Source organism: Lynx rufus, unplaced genomic scaffold (assembly GCF_022079265.1).
Source record: "Lynx rufus isolate CCGP_SWC_20201006 ecotype Redwood Valley unplaced genomic scaffold, mLynRuf1.p SCAF_24, whole genome shotgun sequence".
In the NCBI taxonomy this organism is placed as follows: Eukaryota; Metazoa; Chordata; class Mammalia; order Carnivora; family Felidae; genus Lynx; species Lynx rufus.
Window position 1 is genome coordinate 1,525,683 of NW_025814839.1, and position 27,662 is coordinate 1,553,344.

The 27,662-nt window shown below is 41.2% G+C and overlaps 1 protein-coding gene across 3 annotated transcripts; it reads right to left on the minus strand.

The window, feature by feature from the left end:
- Positions 1-2,628: 2,628 nt before the first annotated feature.
- On the minus strand, positions 2,629-14,932 carry DENR (density regulated re-initiation and release factor). 3 transcript variants are annotated; one of them, XM_047088292.1, is made up of 8 exons: positions 14,856-14,932; positions 13,913-14,027; positions 9,093-9,112; positions 8,302-8,386; positions 6,482-6,565; positions 4,077-4,193; positions 3,033-3,172; positions 2,629-2,925 (listed from the first exon to the last, which is right to left on the minus strand). In XM_047088292.1, the coding sequence occupies exons 2-8, from the start codon at positions 14,016-14,018 to the stop codon at positions 2,881-2,883; spliced, it is 597 nt and encodes a 198-aa protein (XP_046944248.1). In that variant the 5' UTR covers positions 14,019-14,027; positions 14,856-14,932; the 3' UTR covers positions 2,629-2,880. The 3 variants fall into 3 exon arrangements, with proteins under 3 accessions (XP_046944248.1, XP_046944247.1, XP_046944249.1); XM_047088291.1 differs by having other exon boundaries at positions 14,812-14,915; XM_047088293.1 differs by lacking the exon at positions 14,856-14,932 and adding an exon at positions 10,198-10,259 and having other exon boundaries at positions 13,913-13,994.
- Between the last annotated feature and the right edge of the window lie 12,730 nt (positions 14,933-27,662).

Consider the following 27,662-nt stretch of genomic DNA (forward strand, 5'->3'; position numbering starts at 1 on the left):
CTTCAGATTGTGTCTCCCTCTCTCTGTCCCTCCCCTATTCACTCTGTCTCTCAAATATAAACAAACACTAAAAATAAAGTCAGGAAACAAATTCTGACTAGTTAAAAACATACTATCAATAGATGACTGTACAGTTAAATCTTGGTGGAATGAGGAAAGATAAAAAGGAATGCGGTTGAATGTCAACTTTTCAGTTGAGGATTTCAATTCATGGTTCCCAAATTTTACTATTATTAAAATGTGTTTTTCTACCAGGCAACCACATGCCTAACCGTCACTGTAAAAGTATGTGTACAGGGGCACCTGGCTGACTAAGTCGACAAGAGCATGCAACTCTTGATCTTGGGGTTGTGAGTTTGGGCCCCACATTGGGTGCAGAGATTACTTAAAAATAAAATCTTAAGGGACACCTGGTTGGCTCAATTAGTTAAGTGTCTAACTCTTGATTTTGGCTCAGGTCGTGATCCCAGGGTTGTGGAATTGAGCCCCGCATCGGGTTCCACTGAGCATAGAGCCTGCTCAAGATTCTCTCCCTCTTCCCCACTCACGTGCTCTAAAGAAATAAAATCTTAAAAAAAAAAAAAAAGGTTATGTACATAAAGGAGAAAAAATGAGGCTCACCTTGAGATTAGTAAATAAATTCAGTGTGGTGAGAGGAGTATGGTGACTAGTTGCACATCAAAAATCTCAATATTTTAAGTTTACTCCCATAGGTTTTCTTTAAAACAGAAAAGACCTTTGAGGATAGAATTTTAAAAAAATGACATGTTTTATGAAAGCTCCAAGAATTACACTGCATCTGATTTTATACTCAGTCTAATTCTAACTGATGAACTAAACAGACTCATTCCAGTCTCCCTACCAGATATCCTAAGTAATTTAGAAAAAACAGGATCTAAAAACTAGAATTCATCTTTAAAACAGTAACTTATCAACTTTTTAACTATCCGTGAGAAAGCTACCATGTATTTTATCTTAAGCAACAGCTGATTTACTGAGGCTTCTATGTAATAACTAAAACAATGTAAAAATCACTTATTGCCAGCATCTATGCTTTTTTTAATGAATAAAATACTATATATCAAAGCTGGGTTTGCATTTAAACTGCCAGCTTAATTGTGGTAAGTCTTTTACAATTATAACATAAGGCTGTTTAAAGGTTAGTATTCTTTTTGCTAAAAATACTAGACAGTGAAAACATTTACATAATACATAAAGAGAATGAATCAAAGTCAATCCTTGAACTCAGTATATTTTAACCAGAGAGTAAACTAATGCTGCATTTTAAATTTCTGGTTGAAGGAAAAGATTCACACATGTTATACACAAGGACAATTTTAATCCTCCATTATCCTGCAGTAACATCCACTGCTGGCTTTATATGGATTAAAACTGCATTTGCCAAGAACTGTGAACATTGAGAATCTTTACATGAAGTCACATGGTTGATACAGGCACATAGACGTCTTCCAGCACCAACAGCATACACAACACATACCAAATGGTCTTGATGGATAAATTTGCTTCATCAGATACTCGTATTTAGTAAAATTCACAGTTAATGCAGAATTTCATTTTCTTAATTTGCATCTTTATTACACATTTTTTCTAAGATTTTAATTATTTAAAAAAAACCACTCATTCATTCAAAGTTGTAATTTGCAGGGCAATAAACAATGGGTTCTAAATTTCTTAAAGGTGTCCATAGCAATTTAAAATACCAGGAGTCTTCTTTTCAATTTGTAGCACCTGACTTAAGACCTTTATAAAAACAAAGTTTAAATTCATTTAGTGCATTCATTAAAATTCGTTGTCACTGTTTCTCTTGAGAAAGACTCATTTCAATTGTTATTTCCCAGACTACCTATATATAGAGAGAGAGCATGGGTGTGTATTCTTTTTAATTGGGTAGAATTTTATTCTCAGCATCAAGAACTTGCAGCATCTCTGAATGGTCTTTCACTCCAAACAATGGTGATCATGTATAAAATGGATTTGGGATCTGACCCCCTACTTAACATCACCAAACATGTTTCCGAAGTATTCTTGGCAAATATTTAAAAATATATGAAAATTTACCATATGGTGCACCTTCATTCTCTAACCATTTCCCAATTGTTCATTTATATCAGTTGCAATTTTTCTATGAGTAACATTGTGATGAACACCCTCACCCACAGTTCTAAGCAAGAATGATTCTATCTTTAGGATAATGTCAACTAAGTGGCTTACTGGGTCAGACTGCAGATGGTTTTAAGGCTTTAGTATACTTTACCAAATAATCTCCAGAACTGAACAACTCCTACCAACATTAAGTTAATGTGACCACAGAGTGGACTTGGTTGGTAACAATGAAGCAAATTCAACCACAAATCTATTTGATGCCCAAGCATCTCAAAACTATCACACCAAAGAAGCAAGGAGACAATCATTAATGGTGATGAAGCCAAAATTCAAATTCTTTAAAACATTACGCGGCTTTAAATCATGATTTAATTAAATCACGACTATTTTTAAGAAAATTAACTCATTAAATCATGATTATTTTAAGATAAGAAACAGAAAAGCTTTGCACAAAAAATCTAGTGTTTTTCCAAAAATAAAAAGTTAAAAAGAGAAAGAGAAAAGTCAGTACCAAATGACCAAAAATTTTTATTTGACTAAATTCTATTTCATGCATAAGCATGACAGTCTCCCCTGTTTATTAGACTTTGGCAATAAAAAAAACAAGCAGCCTTATACAGAACAGTGAAAATGCCAAGGGTGAGGGTAGTCTACAGTTTTACTGTAGGATAAATATATATATTTTTAAAAGGCCTCTCTCCCTTTGGCCATATCAACTCTCAGTTCAAATCATTAAATAGAGACAAATTTTCAAAATCACTTCTTTACTTCTCCAAGATCTTCGATGCTATCATCATCCACCTATAAAACACAAATAATTACATCTCGTGAATTGTGGTATCAAATAACACGGAAGAATCTTGCTTTAAAAACTTATTTCCACAGATGCACACATTCTACCTACTCACCTCTGGCCATTTTTCCTGAATGACATCAATTATGTCATCTGTAAAGTCTCCCTGAATGATGATTTCATCCTCTCCTGTCACTGAGGCACCACAGGAGAATTTTTGAGCAAAAAATCTTTGTGCTTCTTTTAGATCAATTTCTGTTATTTATAAAAAAAGAAATAGCAAGACTATAATTGGAATTGTATCAAAGACATTTTTCCATTTTTAAATTTAATCTTCATCTTAAATTCATAAAACAGATCACCTTGATGGGTTTTGTATTCTTTTCAGAATAATTACAAACTACCATAGGCAGTGGTCCTAACAACTCAACTCATTATTTTCAAGGTCAAATAAAGCTTCAGTACATAAAAACAGCATTTTTTGTAACTCATATAGTAAGACCCAAATAAATCCAGGAACACATTGATTCCAAGCATTATACGTACGTTTCCAAGTACAACAAAGTTCCTTTGTTTATCCCTTTTTACAAGACAAAAATTTACAGCAGGGAAACAAACCTACTATCTCATGATTGTTTTTTAACCTGCGCGGTCACAAGAAGGGACTCTGGTTTACAATTCTGCTGTTCATTCAAGGCCTCCACGAGAAGCTCTGAAGCAGGACACTGGGCCAATATCCACCTTCCCTCACTCTCTACTGTCATTCCCAGAGGGCACGAGCCATTTTGCTACTCTTTCCCATCCAAGCCTGCAGGGACAGAGGCGCAATACTGATAGGCTTCAAAAGATATCCTACCTAGCCCTTCTCATTCCACATAAAATGTGCCCAAGCAGGAATTCTGGGAAGGAAAAAGTTAAACTAGTCCCCTCTGCAAAAGATTTTTAAATTTCTTCAAAATTTGATTTTGGAGCTATAGTTAGAAATGCAAAATCTCATTTTGTATCTTCTTAGCAAAAAATAGATCTGTGAAATTTTCATGATGTCGGATGGTAACAGAGAAAGAGACGGAAAGAGCAAGATAAAGACAGGGAGAGGGAGGGAAGGAGGCAGAGAGCAAGAGAGAAGATGGTTCACACATCTTAAACATACTTAACTCACCAAAAGTTGCAAGGCCACATACTCTCGTTACATATTTCTTCTTTGCTCTGGGAATTTTGGCTATCGTAACCTTTTGTGGTACAGTCTTCTTTTTTTGCTTTATTTGACCCCTTCCACCTTTATTTATTAAAAAAGAGCTCAGCATTAATTGTTTCGTGTTTAACATACAGAATACTGTCTCTAAGTTTGTTAATTTTCAAAAGATACCAAATATTAATTTCTAAAGTTTCTTCTTCTAATACAAAACTAATAAATACATGCATGAGTATTCATCCAATAAATACTAACTAATTAATATGTGCCAGCCAAGCACTGTATTAAGGGCTGAGAACACAAAGATGAACAGAAGAAAACACAGTCCCTGCCCTCCAGGGACTCTCAGTCTAGTGAAGGGAGACAAAAAAAGCTTAATAAGTACTGCAACCTGATATATACTATAATAGGATCCATGAATACTGCACTACCATAGCTTTGCAGAGGAATGGCTTACTATGCTTCCAGAGGACAGAAATGGTTTCTGAGAAGAAACGGCATTTAAGTTCTTATAGAATAAGAACTGTCCAGATGAAAGCAGAAGGGCTGGAGAGACACAGTAAAAAAGGAACCCCAGAAGAAAGGAGCAAGTACAAAGATAAGAGAAGGCATTATATTTGAGAACTACGATTGTCCTGATGAAGGATGCTTACGAACGTGTTGCAGATAAAGCCAGAAAAGCAAAAGATAACCTACCGGTCATTAAAGGACTAGTGCAAGAAGCTGTTACTAGACTTTATATCGAAGCAGAAGAAAAGCCACTGAACAAGTATAGAGGAGTCAAATTACCAGATTTAGGTTTTATGAGATCACTCTACAGTGTGGAGCGTGAGCGTTTGAAGAGTAAGGCTGACAGGGCGGCCACTAGAGGCTCCTACATTAGTTCAGATGAAAATTAATCAAAATCTAACAAAGTAGTGATAACAGCAATGGTGACTAGGCACAGGAGAAAGACAGTAAGGAGAAGAAACACAACAGAATTTAGAACTGACTAAAAGGAGTAAAGAAAGAGGACCCAAGAGGAGTCTCAGGTTTCTGGCTCGGATGACTGGATAAAGTATGCTGTCATTAACCAAAACACATAGATTTGGGACTTAGTAAGGTTTTTTGGCATACTGCTTTTGAGATGCCTGTGGGACCATGCACATTGCCAGTCTAGAGACAGAGGCCAGGAATTTCAAGAGCGTACTAGAGGTACAGGAATTTCAAGTGTGCAGTGGTATCAGCAGTGAGGGATGTGAAAGAATCACTCAGGGAGAAAGCTGCAGAATGAGAAGGTATGAGGGCCGAGGACAGGATCCCGGGAAATACAGCTCTTTAGGGACAGATAAGAAGAGAAGTCTGTATAGAAGAGCAAAGAGGAGTGACAGGGAGAATAAGAAAGAAGTCTATCACAAAAACCAAGGCAGTACATACAGCATTTCAAGAAGTGTGTGCTCGAACACTCTTTTTGGTTAGCAATTACTGAGCCACTGATGACCCCTATTAGAGGAATTTCAGCAGCGTGAGTTAGCTTAGGATGGAATGAGGCATGAACAATGAGGGACAGAAGAGCAAGGATGTGAGTCCAGTCTTACTAAAGAAGTCTGGCTAAGAAGGGCAGGGCAAGGAATAAGGTAAAGACATGGACTTCTGAGGGAATTTTTCTTGAAAGATGCAAAGTCCTTATTAACAAGCTAATTTTAGTCACAGGGGAGAATAATTAAGGAAGAAGAAACAGGCAGGGACAAGATCCAGAGTACAGGAATTCATTTTACAAGGAGGAGAAATAAGTATATGCAACAGTTGTTTTAAAAAAAATTCAGGGGCGCCTAGGTGGTTCAGTCAGTTAAGCGTCAGACTTCGGCTCAGGTCATGAGCTCACAGTTTGTGAGTTCAAGCCCTGTGTAGGGTTCTGTGCTGACAGTTAGGAGCCTGGACCCTGCTTCAGATTCTGTGTCTCCCTCTCTGTCCCTCCCCCACTCACACACTGTCTCTCTTTCTCAAGATAAATAAACATTAAAAAAAAATTTTTTTAATTCAACTGAGCTGACAACATGAGAGAATAAAATCTTTTATAAACATCCTCACTCCAACTAAATAGAATACACAGGTAACAAAGTTTTCAAGTCATAAACAAGGTGGTTGATTGCTTTTTACATATGTACGCAGCAAATAAAGCATGTTTTCGTAGGTCCAATTTACTGACAAAGCCCAAATCATATGACATCCAGTCATCTTGAGAATATGATTCTGTCTCATTCTGTAGGGTATACATATGGAACTAAAATAGCAGGTAGGTATTGCTGCCCTTGGGACTGTCTTCATTTCGTATTTCCTCTGGTAGAGGGAAGGTGTGTTTATATAAATCACGCCACAGATTTAGGCCTTACCTCTCTTCTGCTTTTTCTTCTCTTCTTCTTCCCCTGCTGTGCCTTGACCCTCACTAATTCCAGATTCTTGTTTGGGCGAATTTTCTAGATTTAACAATTAAATCCAAAAGCATTAACAATCACTTTAAAATAACCTTAAAACATCAACTCTGAGCAACTTCTTATACAATTAAGGCATCTTGCCAACAACCGAGCATGTCATTTATAAAGCAAATGATCATACTGCTAACTTCTTATCGAGTCTAATTCTGGTCATTATGGTAAAGTGTATGGTGATAGAAGACAAAATAGTCTTGGACATGAGAGGATTAGGATCCTTTTAGCCACATGAAAGCAGCATAAAACACTCAGACCCTGCAGGAGTGTTTAGCATCTAAACATTCTATCTAGGTAACAGGAAGTCTGATCCTGACTAAGACGACTGCCTCCTCAGGTCATATCATGACCTACACAGCTCACGTCCAGGGCTGACCATGACCATGCAGACTGACTGTAACAACCAACTTTAGGGTTCTTCTCCAACCACGGACAATGACTATGTAGCTACTATCCAAAAGGGCATAGGGATTGTGCGTCTTGGAAACAATCGGAAAATCAAAACAGCAAACAATGGAATAACGTCAGTACATCTGATAGGCCTGTTCCCAGCCCAGGCTTTCCCTTCTTCCTGCTACTGCCTTCATTTCCAGCAATCTTGTAACAGAAGCCAACATTTGAACAAAATGAAGAAATCTGTTCCTCTGCAGGCTTCCTTTCCTCTGGCAACAGCAACTCCCATTTTTCTAGTTGCCAAAACCCTGGATGCCTCCTTTTCTCACATCCCACATGTAACACATCAAAAAACCCTGTCAGCTCTACCTCCAAAACATATCGAGAATCTGACCACTTTTCACCACCTCCACCACTACCATTCTGGTCAGGTCGTCATGGTCTCCCGACCTGATCATTGCCACGGCCTCTTACCTGCCTGTGCCCCTCTTCAGTCTATTCTTTAGCACAGCAGCCTAAGAGATGACGCTGAACAAAAGTTAGACCTTACTGCTCTTCCGTTCAGATCTCTCCAATAGCTCATCTGATTCTGAATGAAAGCCAAGACTTGGCGTCGAAGGTGTGGTCCTCCATTACTTCTCTGACTTCATCTCTGACCCTCCTTCCCCTCCTTCCATAAGCTCCAGACAAGACATAAGCTCCTTGATGTTTCCTGAATATGACAGGTAAGCTCTTGCCTTAGGGCCTTTGCACTTGCACTGCACCTGGAATGTTCTCCCGGATATCCAAATGACTCACTCCCTCCCTTCCTTTAGGTCTTTGTTCAAATGCCGTCTTTTCAGCAAAATCTTCCCTGCCCCCACCTAAAATTTCAGATTCCCTTCCCAACAATTCTTATCTCCCCATTCCCTACTTATCACTATTTAACATACTTATTTTGTCTTGTTTTACCCTTCTAGAATATCATTTCCAAAGAGTAGAGCTTTTGTTTACTGCTTTATCCTCAGCATCTAGACAATGTGTAGTATACAGTATGCTCACAAGAAATAATTTGTTAAATGAAGGAGTGAAAATACATATGCCCCTAAACTATTACTCTTGTTATAAGAAAGTTGTTCTAAGCTATCTGTGAGAGATAAGACACACGAAGCAGTGTGTGATTCTATATAAGAAATTTTAACCCAAGAATGTAAAGTGGTTTTAAAGTCAATAGCTATAAATACAATTTTGTAATATCCTACTAAAGGAGCTCGTTCATATCTTTATAATAATGCCTTATGTGCATTTGTTTCAGGTATAGAAGTTTTGATGAAAGAAAAAAATGTTCATACCTACAGTAAGTTTGGCAAACTCATTTGGAAAATTCTTCTCTAACCACTGTCGACATTTAGCGACATCAGGCATATATTCACAGTACTGAGGGAGGCAGGGAGGGGAGGAGAACAAACTGAGTCACAACAGAACATTTTCAGTCAACCAGTACATTTTAATTAAAAGTCATTTCCTAAAGTTGCTATATTAAGAAGGATGAAACTAACTACTCCCACCTGACATCTTATCCACAGGAATTCGGTGTTCCACCAGGAAATGCCCCGTAAGAAATTAGAATTTAAAAAGGATTAGGCACCTCCTCACTGCGGTACTTTATTTTCTCTCCATCAAACAGAAGGGCCATTAGAAAAAGGAGCAAACAGACAAAAACAAGCATGCTTATTTTTGCTTTGGGCACCCAGGTGTCTCACTATTTCTGTGACTTGCCCACAGAGCCTGACTCAGAAACTTACTAACAGAAAATCTTATACATAATTTAATTTATGCTCTCCTCCGCTTAGACATTAGATTCTGGCTTTAAGGCTACTCTTGCTTTATTAGCTAACGATTCATGAGTTCCATGCAAAAGTCCAAACTGTCTAGTCAAGTGCAAGTGATGTACACATATGATTCAAAGTCTAAAGAAAACAATTTGTAAGACCATAAAATCATTCAGTTCTCTACAAAAAGCTGAAACTCTACAATTAAATGACAGAAAATGAAAAATTAAAAAAAGCTCTCAAGCTAGCTCTAAAGTCAATAACCTCAAATGCAGAAGTTAAAGAAAGAAAAGAATTTTAAAAGAACTTACCTCTGTTGGTAATGAGCAGACTGGGGAAATGCAGAGAAAAGAAAGATTAGAAAACTTAAATATATATAAACACACAGGGCGCATCGTAACTTTTATTTTAAATTTGACAAAATGCTTCATTTCTACTTTTTCCTATAATTCTGAACCACTTTTCGAATACTACCCATGCTTTTTTTTTTTTTTGAGGTAAAAGGCACATGATTAATAAAAGTATTATCTTGATTTTTTTTTTTTTTTTTTAATTTGAAAGAAAGAGGGCACTCCCGCAGGCATGAGCAGGGGAGGGGTAGAGAGAGAGGGAGACAGAATTCCAAGAAGGCTCAGCACTGTCAGCACAGAGCCCAAGGCGGGGCTCAAAGTCACTAACTCTGAGATCATGACCTGAGCTGAAATCAAGAGTTGAATGCTTAACCAACTGAGCTACCCAGGTGCACCAAATTTTATTTTTTATCCAAACAAGACTCTATCCCTCAGCTGATGGAGCATCAAACTATACTATCCTGTATATCTTAAGGTTTTCCAGAAACACTTCAATGGGTCTGAAGCTAAGCTGAGAACAAGTAAAGCTTGAATGAAACTGGTTCTTTTTTTTTTTTTTTTTTAATTTTTTGACAGAGAATCTTAAACAGGCTTTACTCGCAGCACAAAGCCACATTGGGCTTGATCCCATGATCCTGGGATCACAACCTGAGCCAAAATCAAGAGTGAACCAATGGAACCACCCAGGCACCCCTGACAATTGTTATTTCTTTTGATAACTTTACCACAATAGCCACTAGTTTTCATTCATACTAACACATTTATAGACTTCAATAGCACTTTTGCTACCACCTCTTTGCAGTTAGTATTTCTTTTTCTTTTTCATATTATGCTACACAAGATTATGCAACTGTAAAGCTACAGGGAATGCTGGTTCAAGCTCATCATTGTTGTACAGGCTAACGCACTAGAAGAACTCAAAAGGTTTCCCAATTTTAAATATAATTCTGTTACTGGGTCAATTGCTTATTTTGTTTTTATTTTTAAGGTGACGAATAGAGTAGTTCAGTGTGTCCAAGATCTTGAGATTGGTGAGGGAGAAGAGGGGTGGTGCGCCATTACTCACAACAGCAATTATCTTTATGTCCATTATTATGTGTCATCATCACAACCCTGGAAGAATCACACCTGTATTACCGAAGAGAAAGAGGAGACTTCGAGTAAGTAACCCACTGCATCTGGTTAGTAAAACAGGATTTGAACCCTGGTCTGTTTCTGAAGCTCACGCTCTTAAGCACTGAATCGGATTACATGACACACACAGGTAGTGCAGCTGTGTGCCAGACTCGTGACAGAGGTATGCCTTCTCCTCACCTCACCATCACTATTTTATAGATGAAGCTCTCAAAACAGGTTAAATAGCTCAGCCAATGACAAAGGTGGTATGTGGCAGAAGAAAACTAGCAATCTAGCACCTCTTTATTTCAAGTGTAGAGTTCCTTCCACCAAGCACTCCCTGGTTAGCTAGAGATCTGAAAGTTCAAATACCAGTAGGTACAGACATCCAGCCACAGTTCAGGATATAATTATAGGTTAAATGCCATTACAGCAAATATGAAAGCTATGTAACTTTGTACGCCATTTCAAAGACTATTCAGTTCAACAAAATTCTAATACAATGTAAAAATTTGGACAAGTCTTCCGGGTTCACTGTTACTTGCTTTCAAAGTCAATTTTGGGGCGCCTGGGTGGCTCAGTCGGTTAAACGTCTGACTTCGGCTCAGGTCACGATCTTACAGCTTGTGGGTTCAGGCCCCGTGTCGGGCTCTGTGCTGATAGCTCAGAGCCTAGAGCCTGTTTTGGATTCTGTGTCTCCATCTCCCTCTCAGCCCCTCCCCGACTCATGCTCTGGCTCGCTCTCAAAAATAAGTAAACATCAAAAAAATAATAATAAAGTCAGTATCTCTTTTTGCAAACTGTAGCTTTTCAACACAAAGCGCTAGCAGTTACCATCAAACTTCACATCACTAATACTGGAAAAACACGAAGAACAAAGCATCATCATCCATGAGACCTTCTGTGTGGTCTGAATGTTTGTGTCCCCTCAGAATCAGTATGTTGAAATCCAACGTGATGGTATTAGGAAGTGGAGCCTTGTGGAGTATTATTCATTCTTCTCAACAGCCCTCTGAAGTAAGCTTTTTAATGGATAAGGGAACTGACCAAGTGAGTAAATGGCTGAGCTGGGATTCAAACTCTGATGGACTTCAGATACTGAAGTCACAACCCTGAAGACACAATGTCTCCCGAGAAATGACCTCATCCTACCTAGCCTTGTTCCTCACTCTACACCAACCAGCACTCTACTCCAATCAGCCCTTTCTTTTCTTTCTTTCTTTCTTTTTTTTTTAACTTTTTATCATGTTTATTTATTTTGAGAGAGAGAGAACATGCCTGCACGCGTGGGGGAGAGGCACAGAGAGAGAGGGAGAAAAAGAATCCCAAGCAGACTCTGCATGGTCATCACAGAGCCCAACACAGGGCTTGATCTCAAGAACAATCCCACAGAACCATGAGGTCATGACCTGAGCTGAAATCAAGAGTCAGGCGCTTAACAAAGCCACCCAAGCACCTCTCCAATTAGCCCTCTCTTTTCCTCTCCCCTGAGAAAATCATATTAAATCTTACCACCATATTGTTCTTATGAATTCCTTCGCTTTTCCTTAGAATTCTACCCATTCTCTAAGGCCTCCCATTTCCTTGGAAAGTTCCCTATTTCCCTCTGTACAAAGATCCCGCCTTTTCCTGAACTCCTAACTCACAGTTATTATCAGTATCCTCTAATTTAGAATTTAGTATTTCTTAAGCGCTTCTCCTACAAGCGGACCATAAACTCATTGAAGAAGTAACCCTGTCCCCAGCCTAGTGCCAGGAATATCAATACAAACTAAGGAGGAAAATGAAAATAAACCTCTCTTAAAAACATTAGGAACTTCTGGTCAACACAAATTATTACTTGGGTGCTTGCATATTTAATGGAATTGTTCAAAAGTCACCTTAGCAGTGACATAAACAATTTAACAGGATGGTGTTCGTATACTGTATTTCATCAGTTCTAAATTTTTTTTCATTTTTATAGGGATGCAACTTATAATTATGACAGGTCAGTCTGACAGCTTTTTTTTCTTTCTGGTGGAACATAAAATAATGGTGAAGCTTATAAAATATGGAGCCTTAGATGAAATAGTACAAAGAACAACAGCTCTTAACTACATCTGACCGAGATAAATAAAGCATACTAACCTAGTATACTCCTCTAATAATAACATTTATTGTACTACATTCTCATGTTAGTTGCTATACCAGGACCTTTATACAAATCACTTGACTTAGGATATAATCATCATTTTCATTGTACAGACCTTAAGAAACAGACCTCCAATCCTTTACTGAATTAGGTAACTTGCCCAAGGTCACATAGCTGGTAATGCTGGAGTCAGGATGCAAACTTTGGTCTGTGACTCCAAAGGCAAACAGTTATCACCAAATAGGATCAGTATCATAACAAAACTCAATCAACCCTACAAAAAGTTCAGGAGAACTTACACTTACTGACTTCCTTACACTTACTGAATTCCTATATTCTTACTAAGGTATTCTACAATAATTTTTACTATCAAAGTAATAATAATAATTCTATCAATTTATTGACACTAAATGTCATTGTCAAATGTCATTGACACTAAATGACAAATTGATGAAATTTTAACTCAGTGACATCACCTCTTTTAGAGTGACATCACTCTATTATACTCCAAAACCATGGACCTTTTCACTACTTATTCACTACTCAGTCCCCAGCACCTAAAACATTGCTAGGCACACAGTAAATGGCCAAAAACATTTCCTGGGGCGCCTGGGTGGCTCAGTAAGTGTCCGATTTCATCTCAGGTCATGATCTCATGGGTTCGTGAGTTCGAGCCCCACATCTGGCTCTGCACTGTCAGCACAGAGCCTGCTTGGGATCCTCTGTCTCGCACTCTCTCTCTCTCTCTCTCTCTCTGTCCCTCCCCCACTCATGCACACACACGCTCTCTCCCTCTCAAAAACAGACATTAAAAAAATATATTTCCTGAAAAAATTAATATTTACCTGCCCTTTTGCTATCTTGTACCTTCAAATTTTTCTGAAACCTTCCAAAATGCTAATAAAATTAGGGCATTTCGAACTCATGGATGTTCTATATTGAAAATGAGGAAAAGCACTCGGAGAATCCTGGTTTGAGCTAACATGTAGATTATTAGTCAAACCAAGAACACTTTCCTTAGACTGTCCTACTACCCATCACCCCAACCTCATCATCTTCCATTCCCTACTGACACCCGCCCTATACTACACCCTGTGCTAACACAAAGCTGCTCATTTCTCCAGAGACATGCATCAAGCCTTTTCTTGCACAGCTGTTCACTTCATCTGGGACGCCCTTCCCCGAGTCCTCATCCAGTCCTTGTCATCTCTTAAGACTCCATGTCTTCCAAGACATCCTCCTTTCATAGCCAGATGAGCAAGTAACATTAGGCTGAAATAATTTATTTGCACGTCTCTAGTCCTACTGGACCGTAAGCTTCTCCAGGGCAAGTAGCAAGACACAAGTCGCACAGGTTGGGAAAATCTATTAAACCATGCCCCCTCTTCACCACTACCCACCCTCCCCACCCCCAGGTAAGGATTTACCAAATAGCAAAGATGAGAAAAGGATTACTAGAATCCAATGAGAAACTACTATGACAATGCATAAAAATCAAAAGAGTAAAAGCCACTTTCTGCTTTGTAACACTTGCCTCCACAGTAGAGGACTCGAAGTGGGTAGTCTGCATCTAACTTGGTATTGCCCCTCGGCTCTCCTTTGCAATCATGCCCACCGGATTCAGAAATATCAGCAGCCATCTCACAAACCTGTAAGCAAGGAAAACAACACATTTTCACTCTTTTGGACCAAGACCCCAGAGAAGCAGTGTTCAAACGTAGTCTCACCTCCTCCTCCCACGAGAAATACCTCAACCCTACATCTGTTTCAGTTCTGTTCCCAAATGAAGGATACAAGCTCCATTAGGATTCATAAAATATGAGCAATTCTGGGTGCACCATTACCAGCTCCACAGGTCTACAGGGAAGCAAGTGACCGGAGCTAGAGAACCGTGAAGGATGGGGGAAAGGGACACGAGTGAAAGAGGAAGCAGTGGGATAACAGGATGGGGAGAAGGATCCGTAGTGACGGGGCAAAAGGTCTGGGGGTGCTCTGGAAGGGATGCAAACTGCAGCAATAAAGGCCACAAAGCAGCTGGACGAAAAGAGGCTGGAAGAGCCTACGAAGAAGGGGCGGGTGACTGGAGGTGCCCCCCATACAGGGTGTGGGGGCAGCTAAACGCCAAGGGAGGGACACAGGAATCTGGAAAGGGGTTGGAAGTGGGAGGGGGCGGGGAGACCAGAATCTGAAGAGAGAAAATGGGGGCAGAAGAATCAGGAAGAGGCAGAATGTAAGAGCACTGAGGCGACAAGGACGGCCAGGTGTTAGGGGAAGACGTGAGGCGAAGGGGCAATCCCGGGGACACCAGAGGGGCCCATGTGGGCGGGGGTGTGGAGACGCTCGGCCCGGCCCCCTTCCGCCGGGCAGCACCTCGGCTTCCCCCACGCTCTCTACGAGCTTCTCGGAAGAGGGAGAGGCACGAGGGATCGTTACCCAGGCGGTCGCACAACCCCCGCCGCCTCCGCTCCCGCCACTACCGCCAGCTGAAGCGACACATGCAACTCCTCTTCCCCGGCCAGGGCCGCCTGAAAGCCCGTCTGCCAGCCGCGGTCCCGCGAGACAATAAGCCTTTATCGCGAGATTCAGGCCGCCGCTGGGCGGCTGTCGCGAGACGCCTGGAGGCGGAGGCGGAGAGGAATTGGAGAGCATGCGCGTTTTGCTCGGGGGCGGGGCCAGGCCTCCAAGCGGCTGACAGCCAGTAGGCGGTGCTCGCTACCCGCGGGAGAGAACTGGAGGTGGGCGGTCCGCGAGCGGAAGCGAACGCTGATGGGAAAGCGGGGACGTGCGCCTAAGTCATCAGTGACTCCTTGTTAATGAGCTGGGGAATGTTATCCCCCGTCTGGGGTGCATCCTGGAGTCCTGACTAACCCCCCCCCCCAGCCTGTTGGATAAGTCACTCCTCCGCGGGGAAATGGCAGCTGGAAAAGGCATTTCGTTTCAACACCTTTCCCTACATTGGCTGAATTATTCTTGAAAAGATAGTTATCAACATTATTTAGATCGTTCTCATCGCCCATAATCTCACCATCCTAACAACGATTTTCATCACCTTCCTCGTGTTTACCTATCTTTATATGTGCTGCAAGTTGGAATTAATCTCTCCCCTCTCAGGCTCTCTCCCAAGCAGCCGGAAACCTGGTAGACATAACCACACATGGGGCGTGTTTGCTTTGCTTCCACACAGTTGTCTCATTTGGGAAAATCCCTAACCGTACTCCACCTGAATCCCGTTTGTGAAATGGGAGTAATAATACTACGGTGCTTGTAGAGTCATGAGGGTTAGGAAAACGATGACCAAAAAGTGCTTTGTAGCTGGTGGAGGTTGCTTTTTTGTATTTTGTTCTGCCCTGTGCCTCATTCCCCTCCTTCCCGGCCAACTTCATTTGCCACCACCACCCTTAAATTTTCTGCTTACAATTTACTTTGTGCACAAAGCCATCTGGCATAATCTTTTCCACCAGACTGTGGTCTCCACTCTGACATCATTTTCTAAACAAAAGAGGCCCCCGGCCCCTCCCACGGAAGAGTCGAGTCTACATAACTAGTGAAAGAAGATCTTGTTCCCAAACATGGGTGATTCCAATAGTAATAGCATTCGATTCCCATAATAACTTCCATTTACTGACACCCACCTTCTACTATGTGCCAACAACCTGCTCATTTGGGGATACAGAGTCCAGGTGGATTCATTTCACAAAATTTTCTTGATGTGGAGAACAAATGCGAAAGGAAATATAGATAAAATTAAAAATTAAAATATAGATAAAAATAAAATATAGATAAAATTAAATTTCCTTATAACCTGCAGCCCATTGACAAATATAATATTTGACAAGAATAATTGTATAAGTATCGACAAGTATAATAAGGACGAGCAATTGAACTCCCTACTGTCTTAATGTTAATACTTTGCTAGAGGCTAAAACCACCTTAGCTTGACAATAGATGGCCTCCAGGATCCTGGGAGTCTTCTTTAGCATATGAAAGTCCCTTTGGAAGCTTCCTTTTGTCTTTATCCCACCCCCACCCCCCCAACTTCAAAGTATGTCATCAGTCACGCCTCACAGCCCCAGTGCAGCTCTTTCTGCCCACGGTGCTGTCCCTGTGCTTTAATAAAACCACTCTTTTGTACCAAAGATGTCACAAGAATTCTTAGCCGTGGGCTCTGAACCCCACCATTTCAAACCACCTCTCTGTTATGCACCAAGTACTGTGCTAGGAAGTGGGGGTACAGTGAACAAGGGACAAAGTCCCTACTCTTGCTAAATTTAGCAGTCTTAACAGTGTTAGCTGACTTAATCCTTACACAAACCCTGTGAGGTAGGTATTACCTTTAATTTCCAGATGGTAAAATCGAAGCTCAAGCGTGGAAATAAATTCAGTTCACATGTGTTTAAGATCACACAGCTAATGCAATCTTTCATTGATCTTAAGATGCACATTTTTTCACATTTTAATATCTCGTATTGATGAGGGAGCCAAAGGCAAACTGAGGACAAAGCACAAGCTAACACCTACCCCCAACCCCAGGTGGGACTTGTGTGACATTCCTCAGGCACTCCTGGCTGCCCAAGAACAAAGGAAAGGGAAAAACAAATAACTGATAGAGATCACAGTCATGCAGGACATGAGTCGCCATCAGTTTACAAATGTCTTAGTAAATTACAGGAAAAGGCAATCTTTTTAAAAAATGTTTTACATTTATTTTTGAGAGAGAGAGAGAGAGAGAGAGATTGAGAGCGCGCACAAGTGGGGGAGGGGCAGAGAGAAAGAGACAATCCGAAGCAGGCTCCAGGCTCTGAGCTGTCAGCACAGAGCCCAACGCGGGGCTCGAACTCGCAAACTGTGAGTTCGCGACCTGAAGTGAACTTGGACGTTTAACCCACTGAACCACCCAGGTGCCCCAGCAATCTTTTTTTGTTAATGTTTGTTTGTTTGTTTGTTTGTTTGTTTACAGCGGGGGTAGGGGCAGAGAGAGAGAGAGAGAGAAATCCCAAGGAGACTCTGCACAGCCAGCACAGAGCCCAACACTGGGCTCAATCCCTCAAACCCTGATATCATGACCTCAGCCAAAACCAAGAGGCCATCTATCACTGACACAGCTCCGGTCAATGAGATACAGCAGCTGGTAAGGGGGGGCATCCCTTCTGTCAGGAAACTCTGTGAAAGGTTTCTAAATGGACCGAAATATCGCATTCTCTTTGGTGTCATCACCATCTTTCACAATCTTTGAGCTATTTTACAATTTTGTAAGTTGTAGAAAACTGATAGAAATACAGTTGGCTCTTGTCCATAGAAATGCAAATGAGTCGTGTCTGGCGGAGCTGCAGTGGATTATTTCTCTGTTGGCTAGTTTTCCATCTATTTGTAAAGTCACTGCTTCATTCCTGATTGCCGACGTGGGAATATTTTCAAGAATTCTCCTTTGAATTGGTTTTAACATCTTATACTGATTTCCTTATTAGTTAACAAGTGAAATAAAATATTTGGCACATGTTTATTTTATGATTAAATGAGAGTCATGCTTTTATTCTTTTAGAAATTCATCATTTAATGCTTCTCAAGTAAAAAAGCAAGGCCTCATGTTTAAAGAAAGAAAACAAAGCCTTGACCTTCCTCTCTTCATTCAGACCATGAGAACATGAAACATGCGCCATCTTGCAACCATGAGGGTCTAGCTTGAGAACGAAGGTACTGTATCAAGAATTTGGGACTGGAAATAGATAAAAAGCCTATGTTCGGATAGCATTGTTGAGTCATGGTATCAGTCCTTGACTGCCTCCCTTCTGGGGCTTTCTATTGTGAAAACTCCCTGCTCCCCACCCCCCCCCCCCATCTGTTTAAACCAACGCAGTAGGGTTTTCTATTATATTGCAGAATGCATTCCTAAATTATACTATCAGAAACCCAGAAAATAAAGAAGGGAAAGAAGGGAAGGAATGAGGAAAGAAAGAAAGAAAGAAAGAAAGAAAGAAAGAAAGAAAGAAAGAAAGAAAGAAAGAAAGAAAGAAAAGGAAGGAAGAAAGAAAGAGAGAGAGAAAGAAAGAAAGAAAGAAAGAAAGAAAGAAAGAAAGAAAAAGAAAGACCAGATACTTCCTTTAGCACAAGAGGGAAACCTGTGGTCAAGCAAGGCATGACTGAAAAAAAGAACAAAGCTGAGCCCTGACTGAAGGTCGATGGGGAAATAATATTGTTGCAAGACCAGTCATTCAGAGGAACCATGGACGGAGGGGCATTCTGACACTCAACTTTCTGAGAACTCCTCTAGCAAAGAAAAGGAAAGAGTTTGCCCTGGGCTTCTTGAAGAAGGAGGGATTTCTTACCATATGTGACACCTTTTTAGGAGATCACCAATTTTCTCAAGAAGTCATGGGTTCTATTTTTCCCTTCTTGGGGCTAGCTTGGCCCTTAGCCAGACATTTACTACCACTTGGTTCCTTCTGGGCATTTTCCACCTGGGGTGGAGTGGATATTTGTTGATTGTCTTTCTAGCATCCACTCTCTGTAATAGACCCACCTTAGTTTGGAAGGGTTTGTCTCTCCTGCATACTATACCCATGTGGTCCAATTAGACCTTCACAACCCCCCATCCAGAGACGGAGCATGTGACCCAGGTCTAAGGCAATCAGCACGTGGTATCCTGTTAGAAACGATGATTAAATAGTTCAAAGGTGGACTGATTGGAGTGAATTCCAGCACCTTTTTGAGGAAGCTTCTAGAAAAGAATCTCTCTCCTTCCCACTGGACCTGAGTCTCAGAAGATGCACAATAGAGTTACTGGCAGCCATCTTGCCACCATGTGGCCTGAGAATTGAAGTCCATACGAAGGAGAGCAGAGCTGAGAGATGGAAAATGTTTGGCCCCTGATTCCGGTCACATTTGAGGTCAGCTCTAAACCTGGACCTGCCAGTTGTAAAAGCTAACAAATTCCCATTTCTGCTTGGGCCAGTTCGAATTGGAGTGTCACTTTCAATTAGTTCTGATGAACACATAGGTTTGGGGCTAGGGCAGCCCTTACAGGGTTTATTAAGACTTGTTCTAGCCTAATGTTTCCCAACATTTTTTCCCGCTCTGACACACACAATAGATTTTATGCCCTTGCAGAGCATATCTTGTTAAAAAAAAAAAAAAAAAAAATCTACGTTTTGATGAAAGCCCTAAATAACTGCAAAGATGTAAAGCATTAAAATAATTTATAACTGGGTCACCTGGGTGGCTCAGTTGGTTGAGTATCTGACTCTTTTTTTTTTTTCTAAGTTTATTTATTTTTTAGAGAGAGAGAGAGAGAAAGAGAGAGATAGAGCTCATGCCTGGGGGAAGGTCAGAGAGAGAGGGAGACACAGAATCCGAAGCAGGCTCCAGGCTCTGAGCTGTCAGCACAGGGCCCAATGCAGGGCTCCAACCCACGAACCATGAGATCGTGACCTGAGCTGAAGATGGATGCTTCACCGACTGAGCCACCCAGGTGACCCTGAGTCTCTGACTCTTGAATGCTGTGCGCTGACAGCACGGAGCCTGCTGAAGATTCTCTCTCTCCCTCTCTCTCTGCCCTTCCCAGCTCCCGCTCACATGCATGTGCACTCTCTCTCTTTCTCTCAAAATAAATAAACATAATAATAATAATAATAATAATAATAAATAAAACAATTTATAACTTTCACAATTACTTACGATACATGCTATGAACTACGGCAGATTCAATGAGCTGTCACTTGATTTTTTTCTCTTCTACTCAAGAAGGTATTTTAGAGTTCTTAGAGCAAGGGCTGGCCCACAGAGAAACACTGTAGACTTAACCTTCAATCTGGCTCATTCATTTAGATAAATAAAGTTTCAAACTCTAATACTTTCACACCTGTTAGCAATAAATTAGCAGACACATGCCATACATACATCTGAATCCAACATCCCAGTAGATAGAGATGACCATGGATGAGAGCTGCTTAGTGAATCGGGCTTAGTTTATTCTCAAGCCATATGAGCTACCTTCAAAACTAATAAATTCTTCACCTGTTAGCCCCTATCTAAATTGAAAAAAATTCATTTTTTTCCTGAAAAGAGAGTTTTTGGGGTTTTTTGTTTGTTTTTGTTTTGTTTTTAATTTTAATTTTTTTTAATTTTGTTTTTAATATTTTTATTTATTTTTGAGACAGAGAGAGACAGAGCATGAGCAGGGGAGGGGCAGAGAGAGAGGGAGACACAGAATCCAAAGCAGGCTCCAGGCTCCGAGCTGTCAGCACAGAGCCTGACACAGGGCTTGAACTCATGAACCGTGAGATCATGACCTGAGCCAAAGTCGGACACTCAACCGACTGAGCCACCCAGGTGCCCCTGTTTTTAATTTTAATTTTATTTTTTTAATTTACATCCAAATTAGTTAGCATATAGTGCAACAATGATTTCAGGAGTAGATTCCTTACTGTCCCTTACCCATTTGGCCCGTCCCCCCTCCCACACCCCCTCCAGTAACCCTCTGTTCTCCATATTTAAGAGTCTCTTCTGTTTTGTTCCCCTCCCTGTTTTTATATTATTTTTGCTTCTCTTCGCTTGTGTTCATCTGTTCTGTGTCTTAAAGTCCTCCTATGAGTGAAGTCATATGGAAAAGAGAGTTTTTGTCATCTTTCTCTCCTTAAAAGATGGATATCTTTCCTGAATTGTTCTCTCAGAAAAAATAGGGGTGCCTGGGTGGCTCAGTCAGTTAAGCATCTGACTTTGGCTCAGGTCATGATCTTGCAACTTGTGAGTTTGAGCCCTGTGTCAGGCTCTGTGCTGACTGACAGCTCAGAGCCTGGAGCCTGCTTCAGATTCTGTGTGTCTCTCTCTGCCCCTCCCCTGCTCGTGCTGTGTCTCTTTCTCCCTCTCTCTATCTCTCTCTCAAAAATAAATATTAAAATTTGTTTTTAAAAAAGAGAGAAAAAAAGAAAAAGAAGAACTGTTCTCTCGGGGCTCCTGGGTGGCTCAGTCGGTTAACTGTCCAGCTCTTGGGTTCAGCTCAGGTCATGATCTCACAGTTCAGGAGTTCAAGCCCCATGTAGCACTCTGCATTGACAATGCGGAGCCCGCTTGAAACTATCTGTCTCTACTCTGGCCCTGCTCACTCTCTCCCTCTCTTAAAATAAACAAACTTTTAAAAATTGAAAAAAAAAAAAAGAACTATTCTCTCAAGAGCAGGATGATGCCTTTCTCTTGGATCTTTGAGGCACAAACTGGTTCAGAATCCAGGAATGGATTCCAATTTCAGGCATGGCTGGATCCTAGAGATAAAAGAACATATTCACGAATCTCTCTTCTCTCAGAGAACAATAAAAGCAAATGTGTAAAGTGCCTATGCTTGGTAGTTCTGGGTAAATGTGTGCGGGAGTTACTTTGTACTAGGCTTGCAGCTTTTCTGTAACTTTGAAATTATTTCAAATTTAAAAGTTTTTAAAAATGAAACTGTCTCTTTTCATCTCTTGGCTCCTTCCCTATGCTTTCTTCATGTTCCCTAAATACTTAGGTTCCTTTCTACTCGTTTATCAGTCCCCGAACAGAGATCATCTTTTCCAATAGTTCTAGCAAACAACTCAAGTTAGTATCCGCCAGAGACTGAATGTTTGTGTCCTCCGAAAATTCAAATGTTGAAATCCTAGCCCCAGTGTGATGGTAATAGGAGGCAGGACCTTTGGGGAGGTGATTAGGTCATGAGGGCTGGGAGCCTTTATGATGAGGTTAGTGCTTTTGTCAAAGAGACCCCAGAGAGTTTCCCTTCTCCCTTCTGCCCTGTGAGGACAGAGAGGGAAGACAGCCATCAGTGAACCAGGAAGCAGACCCTCCCCCGAAAGTGACTCTCCTGGCACACTGATCTTGGACTTCCCAGCCTCCAGAGCTGTGAGAAATAAATTTCTGTTGTTTATAAACCACAGTCTATGGTATTTTGCTACAACAACCCGGAAGGACTAAGACAGTGAAACATTAGCCTTTCAAGTCCTGTGCCCACCGGGATGAAATGATCTGATTCACCAGGCCAGGGCACATGCCCATTCCTTGAGCCAAAGGATGGAACCAAATCCTCCAGAACCTCACCAGAAATGGTCAAATCTCAGGGATGGATGGGTCACCAAAGGAAACGAGGATAATAATGCCAAAAGAGAGCAGATACTGGGAAGACAAAAGCAGCATACAAGAACCCCGTCATATGAGGTCTTGATCCCAGAAGCCCTGCTCAAAGGGAGAAGGGACAGGGGACTGGGATAATAGGCAAGGAGGAGGCATGACAGAGGTTAAGAAGACCAACCTGTCCTGCTTCTCCAAAAAGCAGACGTTTCATAAGCTCATTTGTTCTTCTTGCAAAGCAGGGCTGATAAGGAACACGACCAGTTCTGCCACAAGAGATCCATAAATATTCAACGTAGAGGAAGGCTAGTTTACAAAGATGATACACTTTTATCACCACGGGCGGCACTTTCAACTTGTGGTAAAACCTGTCTTTGCTTAGTCTTACCAGAGACGCCCCCTCCCTCGTGTAAGGGGCCCAAATCTCCCTGACTTGCTGAGAGTTGTGTTACAATACGTGTACACATATCTCTCTTTGATTATAAAAATACTACAGAATATTTGAATAATACAGAAGTGTGTACAGTGGAAAATGAAAGTTTCCCCCTCTCCGGGGTGCTATTAACAGTTTGGTGCATAAAATAATAATAATAAGGGGTGCCTGGGTGACTCAGTCAATTAAGCATCTGACTCTCAGTTTCAGCTCAGGTCATGATCTCACGGTTTCGTGAGTTCAAGCCCCGCATTGGGCTCTGTGCTGGCAATGTGGAGCCTGCTCGGGATTCTCTCTCTCTCCCTCTCTCTCTCTTGCCCCGCCCCTACTCACTCTGTATCTGTCTCTCTCAAAATAAATGAATTAATTAAAAAAATTTTTTTCAGTTAACAAAAATACCAGGAATATTAGCTAAACTATAAATAGCATACACACTGTGTTGTTCACTGTTTTAAGCTCTTTACATAAATTAACTCATTTTGCCTTCATATTAGAACAATGGGGGGGTTAGGTGGCTCAGTTGGTTGAGTGTCTGACATTTATTTATTTATTTATTTAGAGACAGACAGACAGAGCACGAGTAGGGGAGGGGCAGAGAGAAAGGGAGACACAGAATCCGAAGCAAGTTCCAGGATTCGAGCTGTCAACTCAGAGCCCTCCGCAGGGCTTGAACTCACAAACTGTGAGATCATGACCTGAGCTGAACTCAGACTCTTAACCGACTGAGCCACCTAGGCGCCCCGAGGGTCTGACTCTTGATTTCATCCCAGGTCATAATCCCATGATGGTGGTGGTATCAGCTCCACAGGAAGCATGGAGCCAGTTTAAGATTTTCTATCTCTCAGGGCACCTGAGTGGCTCAGTTGGTTGCAAGTCACACTTTTGTTCATGTCATGATCTCATGACTCCTGGGTTCAAGCTCCACACCCGGCTCTGTGCTGTCAGCACAGAGGATCCTCTGTCCCTCTCTCTCTCTCTCTAACCCTCCCCCCTCTCAAAAATAAAAATAAACATTAAAAAAAGATTTTCTACCTCCCTCTGTCCCCCTCCCTGCTTGCATGCTCTCTCTTAAAAGAAAAAAAGAAGAAAGAAAGAAAGAAAGAAAGAAAGAAAGAAAGAAAGAGAAAGAAAGAAAGACGGGCGCCTGGTTGGGCTCAGCTGGTTAAGCATCTGACTTCAGCTCAGGACATGACCTCACAGTTCGTGGGTTCGAGCCCCGTGTCAGGCTCTGTGCTGACATCTCAGAGCCTGGAACCCACTTCTGATTCTGTATCTCCCTCTTTCTCTCTCAAAAATAAAGAAACATTAAAAAAAATTTTTTAATAAAATAAATAAATAAGAGCAAAAAAAAAAAGAGAGAGAGAGGGAAGGATGTGGGTAACATTGTTTCCATCTTACACAAGGAGGAAATTGAGCTTTAAAGAAAGTGAAATAGCTTGCCTAAAGATGTCACAGCCAAATAGAGAATCAACTTTAAACCTAGCCAGTCTAACTTCAGAGTAGTATTATTCCAGATTTTAAAAATGTAGATACATTTTTTTGAGTTGCAGTTCAAATAAAATTAACCATTTAAAGTGTACAATTCAGTAGCATTTAGTACGTTGTGCAAACATCACCTCTATCTAGTCTCAAAGCGCTTTCATTACCCCCCCACCCCCACCAAAAAAAATCTCTGCACCCGTGAAGCAGTCACCTCCCGTTCTCCCCCATACCCAGCCCCCGGTAAACACTAATCTACTTTTTGACTCTAGGATTTACCCAATCTGAATGTTCTGTTTAAATGGAATCATCCCGGGGCGCCTGGGTGGCTCAGTTGGTTGAGCGTCCGACTTCAGCTCAGGTCATGATCTTGCGGTTCGTGGGTTTGAGCCCCGCATCAGGCTCTGTGCTGACAGCTCAGAGCCCGGAGCCTGCTTCCGATTCTATGTCTCCCTCTCTCTCTGCCCCTCCCCCACTCACACTCTGTCTCTCTCTCCTTCAAAAATAAATAAACATTAAAATAAAATAAAATAAAATAAAATAAATGGAATCATCCCATATGTTACTTTTGGTGTCTGGCTTGTTCCATTTAGAACGTTTTCCAGGTTCACATACTTTGTAGCATGAATCAGTACTCTATTCCTTTTTATGGTGGAATGTATTCCTTTGTAAGCATATACCACGATTTGTTTATCTGCCCATCTGCTAATGAACATTTGGATTGTTTCCACCTGTATTAGTCATTGTTCTTCAGAGAAGCCGAACAAATAGGATGTGTATATATTCGGAGAGGTTTATTTTAAGGAATTGGCTTATGCGAGTTATGGAGACTGGCAAGTTCAAAATCTGCAGGATAGGCTGGCAGTTTGGATACCCAGGGAAGAGCTGACGTTGCAGTCAAGTCTGCAAGGAAGGCCATCTGCTGGCAGAATTCCTTTTTGCTTGGGAAGGTCAGTCTTTGTTCTAGTAAGCCCTTCAACTGATTGGATGAGGCACACCCACATTATAGACAGCAGTCTGCTTTTTTAAGAAGTTCACCAAGTTAGGGGCATCTGGATGGCTTAGTCGGTTGAGCATCTTACTCTTGATTTTAGCTCACGTCATGTTCTCACGGTTCGTGGGAGTGAGCCCCACATCAAGCCCCACATTGGGCTCTGCCCTCACTGTGTGGAGACAGCTTAGGATTCTCTCTCCCCCTCTCTCTGCCCCACCTCCCCCTCAAAATAAATAAATCAAGATTTAAAAAAAATATTTTTTAAGTTCACCAATTCAAATGTTAACCTCATCCAGGCATGTGGGTGGCCCAGTCGGTTGTCTCTGACTCGGGTCATGAGCTCATAGTTTGTGAGTTCAAGCCCCATATTGGGCTCTGCACTGACAATGCAGAGCCAACTTGGGATTCTCTTTCTTTCCCTCTGTCTCTGGTCTTCCAAATGTGCTCTCTCTCTCTCTCTCTTTCTCTTAAAATAAATAAAAACTTAAAAATTTTTAAAATAAAGGAATAAATAAGTGTTAATCTCATCCAAAAGACACCTTCACAGGAACATCTAAAATATTTGACCAAATATTCGGGTACACCCAAGTTGGCATATAAAAGAAACTATCACACCACCTTTTGGCTATTGTGATTGGTGCTGCCATGAGCATCCATGCACAAGTAGTTTTTGAGTCCTGTTTTCAGTTCTTTGGAGTATATACCTAGGAGTGGAATTGCTGGGTCATATGCCAACTCCATGGTTAATTTTTTGAGGAATCGCTAAATTGTTTCTCACAGCCGCTGAACCATTTTCCATACCCTTCAGGAGCATCTAAGGGCTGGTCTATTATGTTTTTAACATCCAAAAATGGGAGTATGCTACACAAATTCAGGTGCATTTTTGTGTGTGTTTTGTTTTTGTTTTACACTTAACAATCTATCTTGGGCATCTTTCTGGGTCAGTACTTATAATTCAGTCTCATTCCGTATGGATAGCAGAGATGCTTAGAACAGGGCCTGGCCCAGGGGATTGTTATACAAATGAATGCTACCTTTTTTTTTTTTTTTAAATAAGTACACAGTGCTATATTGAGTGAAGTCACTATAATTTATCCCATTCCATATTAAATTTTTTTTTCAACGTTTATTTATTTTTGGGACAGAGAGAGACAGAGCATGAACGGGGGAGGGGCAGAGAGAGAGGGAGACACAGAATCTGAAACAGGCTCCAGGCTCTGAGCCATCCGCCCAGAGCCTGACGCGGGGCTCGAACTCACGGACCGCGAGATCGTGACCTGAGCCGAAGTCAGACGCTTAACCGACTGCGCCACCCAGGCGTCCCTATCCCATTCCATATTGATAAAGATTTAAGTTGCTTTCAACTTTTTTTTACCTTTTGTTATGGAAAATATATACAAGCAGGGGGAATAGATAACGAATGTCCATGCCTCCTCAATCCAGCTACAACAATAGAAAAACTCATAACCTCTCCTTTTATATTTCTGCACCTCTCCTGCACATCCTAAATATCGTATCAGTTCATCTACACACATTATTTCTAAAAGATAAGGAAATATTTCTTTAAACACAACTGAAATACCATTATCATACTGACAACAATTAGCAATCATTCTTGAATTAGCCAATCAGTGTTCAGATTTCCCCAAATGTCTCATACTTTTTGACCCTTGGAATTGAGCCAGAGTCCAAAAACTTGGTTAATATATCTCTTAAACCTCTTTGAATCTATAGTTTCTCCCTCTCTCTCTCTTTTTAAATTTTTAAATGTTTATTTATTTTTGAGAGACAGAGAGAGTAACACAGAGCACAGGCAGAGGAAGGGCAGAGAGAGAGGGAGACACAGAATCCGAAGCAGGCTCCAGCCTCTGAGCTGTCAGCACAGAGCCTGACGCGGGGCTTGAACCCACAAACCGCGAGATCATGACCTGAGATGAAGTTGGATGCTTAACCGACTCAGCCACGCAGGCGCCCCTCTCCTTCTCTCTTTAATTTCTCCTACACTTTGTATGTTGGAAAAAAACTCATTGCTCACAATTTTTAAGATTCATTTTGAAACGGCAAGGAAATTCCTGTTAGACCTTGTGTCAGGTCAGGGTAAACCCCTCACCAACCCCATTACACTGCCCCTCTGCCTAACTGTTGGGCCCCCAGTTTTCCCCTGGGCTGCAGGGCTACGGAGCACAACAAACAAAACATATGGTAAATCACTCGGTCCTTAAATTCCGTCAGTAATTTCTTCTCCCTTCCAGAGAGGGCATTTTGAAATAGTTGGGTAGAGACAGG

Excerpts from the sequence above, each read along its gene's own strand:
- DENR (XM_047088292.1), bottom strand. The coding sequence starts at position 14,018 with ATGGCTGCTGATATTTCTGAATCCGGTGGGCATGATTGCAAAGGAGAG. Across the intron at positions 6,566-8,301 it reads GTTTGCCAAACTTACTGTAG|AAAATTCGCCCAAACAAGAA; the intron begins GTATGAACATTT and ends TGTTAAATCTAG. Across the intron at positions 4,194-6,481 it reads GAAGAAAAAGCAGAAGAGAG|GTGGAAGGGGTCAAATAAAG; the intron begins GTAAGGCCTAAA and ends TAATAAATAAAG.